Source organism: Thermobia domestica, chromosome 15 (assembly GCF_964235325.1).
Source record: "Thermobia domestica chromosome 15, izTheDome1.hap1.1, whole genome shotgun sequence".
Classification (NCBI taxonomy): Eukaryota; Metazoa; Arthropoda; class Insecta; order Zygentoma; family Lepismatidae; genus Thermobia; species Thermobia domestica.
This window is the reverse complement of record NC_137468.1, coordinates 183,699,325-183,712,241: the sequence shown is the minus strand read 5'-3', so window position 1 is coordinate 183,712,241 and position 12,917 is coordinate 183,699,325. Positions and strand designations below refer to the sequence as shown.

The window sequence follows — 12,917 nt, the reverse complement described above, 5'->3', positions numbered from 1 at the left end:
GGTTAGGAAAGGAAAAGGTTTACTGTACCTCAGCCATTTCGATGTGATGAGCCTCTTCAATTATCGGGTGAAGCTTTATCCTTCAATCCGTTGAGTGTTTCCGTCTGGTATCGATCTTGGACCTCACGTTCGAGAGTGAAGAACCTCTCGATCTCAGGGCAACAGCTCCCAGATGTCCTGGCCTCTTTGGAATGACACCTCTGTCATGCAATGGATGGTGAGGGCCCAGGCGTGCCGACCGTCTCTCAATTGCTGCTACGACGACTCTTCTGAATAGGGTCCAAAGTGTGTTTCTGGCGGCTCCTGTCACACTTCTCACCCGGAGGGTCCCGTGTCCCCTGGTTTTGTTCTACTTCCTAGCTTTCGCTTCTTCCTGGTGCTCCGCACGTGGATGATAGCTCATCACAATTATCTTGGTCAATAGGGAAGTTTAATTGCTGAAACGGCGTGGCTGAGTTTGTTTTGATGCAGTTACGGAAACTAGGAAGAGAATGGTAAGCATGAATTTGTATTGGGATGAGGTGACAACATAGGGAAGTCTCTTCTTTATTATTTAATGATTACAATTTCTTGTTTGAAAAACAAAATAACAACATACAGGGAGAATTCAAAATAGGCGCTAATCCTGATATCCTCTACAGTATCATGTTGCTGTATCTTCCCTCGCTTTCCGTGGAATGGATTCAATTTCTGGATTAATTCCAACAAAACACCTGAAATCAGAAACAAATATATTTTGAAACTAGAGAAAAATAGGCAAAACCTATTTTTATTTTTTTCAAGCTGTAAATTGACTTATGTAGCTCTGAGCGCAATATCATGCTTAATGGTGTTTCTCTTATGTCTCTCATATCATTACATTTTCCTTTCCTGTACGATTTTTTAAGACACACTCTTCTCTGTTTCATAAACAATACTATGGATTATTTATATACATTTGCATTAACTATTCTATAAATTTACTTAAGTTTTGATTAACACTAACCATTCTCATTTTGCACTATTTCACATCCGTGAAGCTGGCATAAGAACTGTGGATTAAGATAAATAGAAGTCTCGAAAACAGGTTTGTATTTGTGAAAAACGATTAACAATTTCGCACCATAAAAAGTAATAAGAAATAGTGTATTATCATCAGTATTACAGATTTCACCTAATAGTGGTATCAAACACAAGAAGTGTGTTTTTCAGTTACAAAGGGAAACCATATGTGCAGGGGCGTCATTTATGGGGGGCAGGGAGGGGCATTTGCCCCCCCTGAGTTTGAGATGTATATAGATTTTATCAATAGAATAGCAATAAAGCAGTGAAAAACGCGAAATTTTGCTTATATCAAGGGGTCTTGGCCCCCCAAGCAAAATGTGAAATGACGCTCCTGCATATGTGTCTGGGATACATAGATATGGACAACATTCATAATTGTACTAAATGTGTGAGAGAACCGAATGAGTAAAACTGTGCATTTCACGAACGTCCAACGTGGTGAGATGGTTGCATGCCACATCTAATGTGTAACTGGTTCTGGATACTTAAGCTCTTAAAAAAAAAAAAAAAAAAAAAACTAACAGGTTGTTGCAGTGAAGAGGAAAAGTGGTGCGACGTTCCTGAACACAAAAGCAGCGTGGACGACCTCGCATTTTGGCCTCCAGAACTGTAGAGCGTTTAAGTGGATTGTTCTGTGGAATTGCAATCATCTATCGCCACGCTCACAGTGTATCAGGTTCTATTCACCGTAAGTGTTCGGCACAAGAAGTGAAAACTTAGGTCTTATGGCCAAGTAGCTACCCATAAGTAATTTTACTCCGACAAATGTTGTGAAGCCACTTTACTTGGTGTATGGAGCGACGTCACTGGAACACGCAACAAGACAGAATCATTATTAACTTGAACTAATCTTGTATACGTCAGTCGTATAGTAACTGCCGAAATTTTCGATAGGAGCTCCCGTCTTCATTAAAACACCAACCACTTAACAAAATTATAAATATGTCCGGAAATAAAGTTGTGTAAAAATAAACCTGTTTTGTACCATACAATCTTCAGACTTTAAAGTTTGTGCTCCAGATGACAGTTGATTATTTTAACTCGTTTGTTGTTCAAGTAGTCTTTGTCAAGATTCAAACTAGATTGTTCATTCTTGTACAAAACTATTCATAAACATTCCTCTTAATGAACAAATTTGTTCTGTGTAGCACTTTAATATCATTGACCTATGTTTGAACGCATGAAGATGTTGTGACAAGTCTGAAAGTACCTTATCATCCTCTTTATCGAATCTGCAATGCTCTTTGACCTTAGTGGCTATAGGCTTTTTTGTCATATCTATGAAGAACTTTGTTAATACATGTACATTATGAATAATTGTTATCTGGAACTTCAACTATGAAGTGTATGGGTTGAATGGTACAATACAGGTTTATTTTCACATAACTTTAGTTCAATTTCGATGCAATAACTTATTAAACTGAACCTGCAACAACTTAATAAAATTTCAACCTACTGGTTAAAAAAATGTGATTGGTTAGTTTGCAGTCTTCATTTCTTTAGGGTGTCGCGGTGGCTCAGTGGTAGAGCGTTCACATCTAGTGCATGGGGTCCTTGGATCGATTCCAGCTCGCGGAAAGTGAGCTTTGTGTTAAACAAACACCGAGTGGGTGGGTTTTCTCGAGGTTCTCCTGTTTTCTCCCACTTTCTTCATTCCACAATTTCTTTCATTTCTCCTCATAACCGTCTTCTTTAGCCTAGCCGGCATAACCACGGGATGTAAAACTCGAAGATTTCATTTCATTTACTTTTATTTATTTGTTGACTTCTTTGTTCAAATATCAGCAAACGACTTCGTTTTAAAAAAACCTTTTATTTCATAAAATTATAGGCAGAAGTATCGAGAAATTATTGCATACGTATTTTGCAGAAGGTTCGCGTGCTGACTATTCAGCTAACCGGAAGCCCTGTCATATTTATTTCTTCTAATCTTAAAAATTTGATGTGGGATCTACTAATGTTAAGACATTGTTCTTATAAAAGCGAATCATCTCTCTACTGAATCAGGGTCAATTATATAAACGCACTAAGCAACGCTATACTGTAGAATCAAGATAGATGATAGTTAAAATTAACGGACTTTGATGCTTGCCTCATCTAATATTTCGGCACATATTAACTCTATCTTCAGCGAAAAGTTGTTTATAATGAAACCCTTGAATAAGTGCAAAAAAAAAAAAAAAAAGTAAATCATTAATATATGGTATGGATGTGTGGTGTTTGGTGAGCAAAATAATTATATATATATATATATAAAAGAATGTAAGAAAATATCGCTACAGCATTAGGAATGATTTCAACTTACAGCGTACAGACCGTAATGAAGACAAGCGGATCATAATGTAGCAATTAGTAAACCGAGGTTTTATGTTGACGCACAGCAAAAGGTAACAACTGCCAAGTAGCCACACGATACCATTGTTTCATAATAAGGAAAGAAAAAAAGTTATCAAAGATGTAGTTAAGTTCAGTATGAGCTGTAAATATTTTAAATAATGTATTCATTTTTATAGATAAATTGCCAATCTTTCCATATTATTTGAAATTTTCAGTCTTTCATGATTTTAAAAATTATTCCTTTATAAATACCTAAAGACAAGCATATTAAAAAAATCCCGTATTTCATAGAAAATTATACTCATAGAAAATTGTACTCTACTCATAGAAAATTATTTGTTAAAGTTCAAGAGTTGTATTCAAAATGAACACTACCATGCAACCATTTAAGCTTATATTAAGAATAAGGATTGAAGAGTAATATTTATTGATAAGTTGTGCCATGCAAAATTTATGAGACAACTGTACATCGGAACATTGAAAATAAGCATGAAGCACTTTACGTTAAAGAGAGTTTAACTGTTGCTAAATAACAACGATAACTATAAAAAGCAATAATTATTGTATAAAGCAAATGAAGTTGGTATGTCTTAGCCAGTAACTCAATATGCTGATTAATATGCCCGATAAATTTTGAATGTTCAGCAAAGCAGTGTATTAAATTGAAAACTTCTTACCAAAAAAAGTATGTTTACAGGGCTACTGTAAAATTTGTAACCTTAATTCACCTGGCCTTACTCACCTTTTTTTCCTAGCAATCAACTGTTAGAGAAAGGCACAAAAGCGAAGTCATATTCCGATCTCCACTACTTTCATTAACTGGTTAAAATGTGTAACGAAGCATCCACAGAGAATTTCGAGTTAAGTGCGTGAGAGTAGGACCTGAAATATGAAAAATACGTAAATTTTCAAGGAAAGACATAGTATTTTTTTTTAAAATTCACGCTAGATAGTTTAATGTAATATTTTCAGACGTGAAAATCTGCGTGCTGTTGGTACTATTTTCAGCGGATGCATGCTGTCATGAGACATTAGGGTATAATGAGGAAATTCGTTCGGCGTATTCAAAGATGGCAACTCCGTGTTCAATTTCGATTTTGAGTGTTATAAGAATGTGTGTTGTGAAGAAAAGAGTTATTATATTTTGTGGACCGGTACGTATTATTGAAATTGAGCAGAAAATATGACCAATGTAGGAAAACATTGAAAATAAAGAAATGTAGAAACAGTTATACGTATATTCAAATGTGTTAATGATATGAGAGAAGTGAGCACATGAAAGGTTATCAGAGGAATTCAAGTCCTCTACCACAAACTAGTTAGTTGTTTATAGTTTCCTAAATGCAGTGTCGGCATTGTACAAATGGTAAAAGTAAGTAATCGTGTGTTAAGAAAACAACCAAATTTATCTAAGTGTTTTCAACGACATCCTTGTTTACGCGAATACTTACCATCGCTGACGCCTGCTACCTACGCACGCACCCCTTGCTACCACTCGGGCTGCCCTGTCTTGACTCTATTACATGGCATTCGTGCGTTTAATGGCCACCCAGCACAGGTTACTGCAGTTTTGTAGCATATATCCGGACGCAGTATTTACACACAAACGGTAAGGTCCTCTTAAAGTGAATGCGCACCAAGAAACAATTTCTAAGGTAGTGACAGCGAATTTCTTGATAAATAATAAAATTTTAACGTTTATAGGCCTGAAAATACTGGATCTACTCTACGGCACAAAGGCCCAATTTTTTTCTTGCACTTAAATTGACGGCACACATTACTACTTGCACTAGAACATTTCCGAACGTACTTTTCCTTATGTGATGTTGCATAATACGAGTGACTTGAACGTCAGTGCGTTATTTGTACACTGAACATGGGATCAAACTTTGGATGCAAAAAACCGAGGTGCTTCACCGGTCAAAACTTTACACAGAAGACGATAATAAAATACTAAAAGAAACTTGAACTCCAATCCGTAAAATATAAGCAATAAGAACCTTATAAATATACTTAAAATAATAGTAATAAATGTACTCACCTATAATGTAAATGAAGAAAACGTATGATCAACAGTCTCTAACGTTGGAATACACACAACAGAAACAATCCCATTACTGGCGAGATTTTTTTTTTGTCTTAAATGCTTCAGTTGCGGAAACAACTTTCATTTGTCATAAAAGTATCTTACGACAGTGTCTGCAACCACTAAATATAAGGCTAAAAGTATTTAATAATTCTTCAAATTATTTTGCGATTAAATCAGAAGAAACAATGAAAAACATCTTTGAATGTTATTTTCTATCGTATAACTTAATACTCATTCTATTATTCGAAATATGATAACAACTTCAAACAACTCAAAAAGAGCTTTTGCCAAATGCTGGATACACTGTTCCAAAGTAATGAAATTTCATCTGAAATGTCCATTCTGGTAAAAGACCTGTAAACTTTACGGTGAATTTTCTGCGAAACCACCGGAATTTTTAAGAGTGTAATAATTAGTTTTTGGATCAAGGGCAACAAAATTTTTGAACGGCCCCTAAATTAAGTTTTCGTATTTTTTAAAAAATGGAATAAGCACATTATATTGTGTTAACCGATAGTTTGGGTTTGGCTATATATATACAATATATGTAGTTCTCCAGATATATGATGTACAAGATTGGATCTTGGATCAGGGGAGACAAAAGTTTTGAACTTCCCGTAAATCGAGTTTACGTATTTTCTACGGAATAAGCACATCGTACTGAGTTAAGAGATAGTTTGGGTTTGACTACACTATATGTAATTCTCCAGATATAAGACGTACAAGAAAATTTTTGCCTAAAATATATTGGATCTTTTGATCCAAAAAAAAAAAAAAGTCTTTTGTTTGAATTATAATGTTGATTTCTTAATTGCCACTTACAAAGAATTCATATTCCTTTTCTTTTCAAGACTGATTTTCAATCGTTATTTTAAGTGGGTTTATTAGTTTTTTTTATTATGCTCAATAACGTGAATTAGAACATTGATTGGACATAACTTAGAAACCAAAAGCCAAGAGACCATAGTATTTTACATGCTTATGTAGTACATCAAGATGTACTACCACATCAAGTCGGATTACAGCCGGGTTAGTTAGGTTGATGTTTTCTTTTTTTTTTAACTTCGTTATTTAAAAATATGACTCAAAATTTAACTAAAAGCTTGCACATCAGAAATGTAGAAGGCCATTTTGACAATTTAGATTACGTGAATTCGCATATATGATGGTATTTGAGACTAATTAATAAAAAGGAAATGAAGTTGAAATGAGCTACAATTATCGCAAACTCATGTGATATCAGTAATGGTGAAGATTTTACTGACGGTTGTTCCTAAGCACCGATTACCCTGATGAACCATTCCCTATATTCCTAATGGAAATTCAAATCGTTCCCACAATGCAACGAAAGTGACTCTGCGACACTACTGGCTAGAGTTGTAACTAACTGCATCGTCTCCTACTGACAGTAGCTAAGTGTATCATTGGTTAATTCTATCAGACTCACGCTATCTGAGTGATTTGATTCGTTCTTGCTTTTAGTAGTTCGCGGTACCCAACTTCATTGAGTGACGGCACCACCATTCTCCACAGTTTCAGCGGTAAGAGCAGCTGAAACCTCTTATACTATGTTATTACTCTATGTTTCTAAGGCTCTTAACGTATATAAAGTTACTGTCTGTTCCTGATTGGCTGAAGTGTAGGACCAAGGAAATCTTGCCATGTAGGTGCTGCAGAGTTGTCACCGATTCTGATTGAGACCAGAAACGGCACTGTTGTACTTTTTCTTATCTTCATTGGAATTAGGTTGAATTGTAGACAGAATTTGGAAAAGTAGGCCTAATTTTGTGATCAGGTGCGACACCTCCTTGAATCGTTGAATATATTCTTTGAGCTTATATAGAATCTCAAGAAGATGCCAGGAGTGAATTAACTGGATAATATGTCGAAGTGGAGCGCGTGACCGCCCTTTTTGGAGTGATAAATTGCTAATATGTATAGTAAATAGTAGTAAAATGTAAGGATGTAGTAGGATACGCATTTCTTTAAAAGCATTAAGAGCTTTCAAGTGCAGAAAATGCTTATTTGTAGCCATAGTATAATAGTATGGAGATTCACGACAAATCTTCAAAATAAAGAAAAATTATAATATTGTGGCTTAGATATAATCACTCTGCGCTGGACTTCATTTGAACTGATACAATACTTACATGACTCCTAATTTTTTTACTGTACTACAATAATAAAATAATCCTGCTTAAATGTACCGGTCTCTAAAATATTTGTAATGATAAACATTACAAATGACCTTTAGTATATTTTAACCTAGAAGAATAGTCATATTAACACGTTACTTTTATATACCTATACCTAACAAAAGTGTTTTACTTACTTTCCTGTTTCTCTTTCACTATTGTACTAAATTTATTTGTCGTTTGCAGTAACAAACCACAATATGAAAAGATTCCCTGTAGCTTTCAACACAGGTCAGAAAGAATACCGAATCATGACGTCAGACCAAAACGTCTGTTTTTGTTGCTGTGACGTAAGCAGCTCATTTTTGCATTGTTTGAAGCTTTCTATTTCCGTAAAGAAGAAACACTTTCCTGAGATTTTTGGTATGAGTAATATTCACGACTAGTTCTACACAACGATGTATTTGAATTACAACCTGTGGTCAAAAAGGAAATGTTCACTAGCTATTCTGTTTTTATTACATATTTATCAGCTCTCTAAATTACTAAAGCATTATGACACAGAGAAATATATTGTTGGATAATGGAGAATGGCACAAAGTGCTTACAAAGATGATACTAGACCGTTACGCAGTTAAGAGAGTAATATGTGCAAACAAAAAATGGATAGATTGGAGTTATGTTAAGACAAGATTAGAGGAATGTTATGAATGTTAAATAAGATTTATATTATGATGTAAGTAAAGATAGTTGGTTTACGAAACACGATTGATTTAAGGAATTGAGATTAAAGTGTAGGCATAAATATAGAATAAAGAGGTTAACAAAGATATTTGAGTTGTAGTTGAGGTTTCTGACATATATGTTATACGGACAGCGGTATTTTGTTACAAATATAAGGAATATATATGCTTACTACGGAACATACGTTATCCATATGCTACATAAATACTGCATTTTTCCCGCTTAGATATTACATCATATCGCTACAAGATGTCTGACATCTAACATTTTTGCATTTATTACATATGTACACGTATGTTACATAAGTCAGCTATATGTTAAATACGTCCATCTGTATGTGAGATCCTGACCGCCTATATTATTTCATACGTAAAGTACATATAAACGGAACACTTATACGGAAATTATTATAAAACATACGTTTTCAGTTATACGTTTGTTGTAGAATTTTACTTATAGTTGTACGTTAAGTTTAAAAACTACAGGATTTACGCATATAACTTACGCTATGTACTTTTTTCTCTGTGAAGGTTAATGATCATTAATATTATTTGTTTTATTGTATTATTGTTCTTCATCTTGTGCGCAGATATCTCTCCCTCTTCTAACTACGAACTTCCGTATACTAACCATTACATTGCTTAAGAAAATTACTCTCCCTTTCATTCGAAAATTGATTGCCAAACATAAAGCTTGTTTTACATCTTTATTATTAATATTACAAGAGGACGAAAAACTAGAGAGTTTTGCAACCGTCACCTCCACCTGCTGTTAGTGCTTTATTTTCTGTTATTTAGAATGTTTCTAAAAAAAAAAAAAGGAAATACTTAACATCACAATCATTATCTATTAAATTTGAACTGTCAAATTGTCTATACCTTCTTCAAGCCAGTAGTCATGACGATTCCATGTAATAAACGTTGATTCCATTAGTTTAGCTTACATTCAGTTATCTGTACAACTGGCTTCCATGATGACACTGATAACACATATAGAATAAGGGTTTACACTTTGATTAAATGTTACTCAAATCTCTGATCATCTGTGTTTTATCATACTTCCAACGCAGAGTGCAATCACCATTACTTATTATGGTTATTTTTATTATATTGCAATATATACGATTTCAAAAGAATGTTTAATGTTTTAGACAAGCCTGTAAAATACCTCATCACTGTTATGTTTAATTTTCTTATGTTAGAACTACGACAAAAACACTCAAATATTTTGTCAATCTTCCTGCTAGGTCAATTTTCTATGTTTAATAATTGTATTCAGCAGCTTTATTTCACTGTTTCTCCTTCCGTAAAATAAGCTATGTCTGGAATTGCTGACAGTGAGGACTAATATTAGTGTTGGTATGTTGCACAACTCTTAAAGGTTTTCAAGTAAAATCACTATTAGCAGTAGTCGTAGTAGTAATAAAGTCAATAACTGTGCTTTCTATTACTCATATATATATATCTACCTTTGCGTTTCTATGGTTGGAAAATTCATTTATCTGTTTTAAAATAAGAAAGCTGTCCCCTTTGTTACTCATTAATTTCTACTGCGTTACAACAAGCTTACAACGATTAGATTTCTACAACACGGACAATCATTAACTTTGCTTTCCACTATACAGTTAAATATTTTGCTTGTTGCAGTACCGAGTATCCAGTGAACGAGAAAGCTCTCGCACTAAATAAAATTTCTGAAAAATGTATAATATTAGAAATCAGTAACTGAAATTCACTTTATGCACTCACATTTCTAAGAAAAGAGAGATGCCATGCGACTCTATCTAAGCCTAACCAATATAATAACAAAATTACAAAGAATTTTAAAATTACAGAAAATGGACAAAAATATGCAGTACACTAGGAAAAGAATTAAGTAAACACACATTTTGAGTTAATTATTTGCTTACCAAAGCAAAGTAAGTAGTTTCTTTTACTCAAATGACGTACGACAAGCAAAAATATGTTTCCCACATACAAAAGAGTACAGTTTTGATAGAAGTTGTATGTGTTAAGAAATATTATCAGCATCGGCTATGTTTCACATTACAAAAGACCTGCTAATGGGAATAACAGATATCAAGCAGTGTTATTTATTTTTACAAAATTGTATTTATTTTCATATATTTACATAATGTTTGAATCTAAAGTTTATGTTAGTTAGATAGTAAGCCTAATTTTTACCTTATGGCTGGCATATTATTCACTGCAACAACTTATATATTTCACTGGCTTCACCGCTTTAAGAGTACACTAACAAAAAGAAAGAATTAGCCCTGTTTTATAATTGTTAAGCAAAATTCTTGGCAGACCTATCGGACGATTATAAAGATCACAATTGAGTCATATCATTTAGGAGCTTAACCAAGAAAAACTGTTATGAACTCACTACTTTTGATGCACTGCTCTGCTTCTCCCATAATTTATAAAACATATTTCAAACACAAAAACAAGAAAACTTAGAACTGCTCCTATGAAAAGTAGAAAGAATGCTGCTTGAAGATGGTGTAAAGATAGAGAAACGTCTCTATCATTACCATAATCACCGTCATGCAAGGCATTTTCTTCTAAAGCCTCTTTTAACCATTTATCTTTAAAACCAGCTTCTATTAACCTATTTATAATTATGTTCATTCTCGGAAGATAAGGCGAATGTTCAGTTAAAACAAACGAACCTATATTGAATCCTAGTCTTTGCTTCGAAATATGCAGTAGATCTAATCCATCGATTGGCTTGAAAGATTGTTTCATGTAGCTTAGGGAAATATATGGACCAAACATGATCGACTTTCTCTTAAAAGCTACTTTCATTAAAATAATGTCAGGCGGTTCTTCCATCGAAACAATTCTCCCAAGGAATGTCTTAGAGGTTTGGAAACTATAGGCTCTTAAGGTGGAAAAAAATACAGGCATCGTGACTACTGGTAAATCTGATTTTGCAATATCCTCAAGAGAATCCAGATCTTTTTCATATTGTGGAAAAACTAAATAACTTACCAAAGATCCTCCGTATAATGAATGAAAAATAATCGGTACAATTACAGATAACGTTAGTATTGTCTTCAATGCTCTGTTTCTAGGAATAACAACTACGTTTCCTTGTAGAAATACAGACAAAACTTCAAAGAGAGACTCGACTATGATATATCTAAATGATAAATGTGATAGTAACCAATATACAAACATTTTTGAGAAAAATATAAATATTGCCATACCAAATAACGACAACCACACTGTTTCGTCGAAAGGAAGGAGTATGCACATCCATTGCGGTAATTTACGAGCTTTTGGGCAGATAAATACCCATGTATCAAAGTGGAAAGGTGTAGTGTACTCAACGGCGGAATATCTCTGTGGTGTCAACATTAATGGAAATGGGAAAATATCTGAGTATGAAGTGATTACTTCTCCTATGGCTCCTGCCCAGCTTCCATTTCGTAGTTGGATGTTGAGTAGTCTTGGTAGATTCTTTTGAACCAGAACGGGAGTAAAATTCATGGCCTTTGTGAGTATTTCCAAGATCTTACCAGCATATCCAAAGTATCGTACAGTACCATTTTCACTTTGATTAAACGCTGTAAAAACAGTAAAGTTGATTCTACTTATTTGCATGTTATGACCATGAAGATCTTTAGTTACTTCTAGTATACTAAGTTCTTTACTTCGTTTGACGCTTTCTTTTTCTGATTTATTGAAGTTCATTGTATAATTGATTGTGATCTTCTTTGTGAATGGGTTGTATGATGCCAATCCAGTAACAGAGTTATTGGACTTCAAAAAAATTTGAGAAGATAAAATCTTTCGCTGCCAGAGAATCTTGAAGATTGCTTCTAATTTGTATAAATCTATAGATTCGTCAGCAAATTCAAAGAAGATGTAAGCTCTGCCATTCCAATAGAAAGCTTTGCTTATTTTATCTACTGCTTTAGAAATATTTACAGAATCATTTAAGAGAAGTATGATGCCGGAGATTTTCAGATGTTGGTTATTGTTGAGAGCGTGAGGCACATGTGATTTTAGATCCTGAATGAATATTGGTATCTCACATACTCCAGTTAGTTGATAAATAGAATTATCTACGAAGCTTCCGTGGATCACATCATACGCTACTGATAACTGAATATTATGTGTATATTTATTACACAGAAACGTTATGAGTTGGGAATTATCTTCAGTCTGCAATTCCAGTAGAAATACTGAAATTCGTTTGTGGCAGTTAGACTCGTATGTTTGAAGAATCAGTAGTGTGAAGAATGTAATAGATACCCTCTTCATCATTCTGCAAGGTTGTATGTTGTAATCTTCTTTAGTTATCTGTAACAAAATTATATACTATTTCTATACAAATTTCAATTGTCATTATATTTAAATGAATTATACAAAGAGAATGAAGTTTAAGACTTTGTGAAATTAACACTCGAACACTTGACTGGTATAATAATATAAATAATCTTAGAATGAAAATATTTTTTATAACCAATTTCGCTTTTCAATCTACAGTATTATTCATCTGTTCATTTATAAACAGAAAATGTATTTTGAACCTATGAATTTTATTGGGCTGCCAAT

General features: G+C 33.7%; 1 protein-coding gene and 1 long non-coding RNA gene across 3 annotated transcripts; both read right to left on the bottom strand.

Annotated features, from left to right (window-relative positions):
• Positions 1-631: 631 nt before the first annotated feature.
• Positions 632-5,638, bottom strand: LOC145671970 (uncharacterized). 2 transcript variants are annotated; one of them, XR_014128606.1, is made up of 3 exons: positions 5,423-5,638; positions 4,124-4,263; positions 632-713 (listed from the first exon to the last, which is right to left on the bottom strand). It is a non-coding gene; the product is annotated as an uncharacterized LOC145671970 (long non-coding RNA). The 2 variants fall into 2 exon arrangements; XR_014128607.1 differs by lacking the exon at positions 632-713 and adding an exon at positions 1,585-1,850.
• Positions 5,639-10,736: 5,098 nt separating this feature from the next.
• On the bottom strand, positions 10,737-12,626 carry LOC145671748 (putative glutamate receptor). The gene has a single exon (XM_081740952.1). It carries the CDS (start codon positions 12,624-12,626, stop codon positions 10,737-10,739), a length of 1,890 nt encoding a protein of 629 aa, XP_081597078.1.
• Between the last annotated feature and the right edge of the window lie 291 nt (positions 12,627-12,917).

Bases quoted from the DNA above. Each gene is read 5' to 3' on its own strand.
- LOC145671748 (XM_081740952.1), bottom strand. From the start codon at position 12,626: ATGATGAAGAGGGTATCTATTACATTCTTCACACTACTGATTCTTCAA.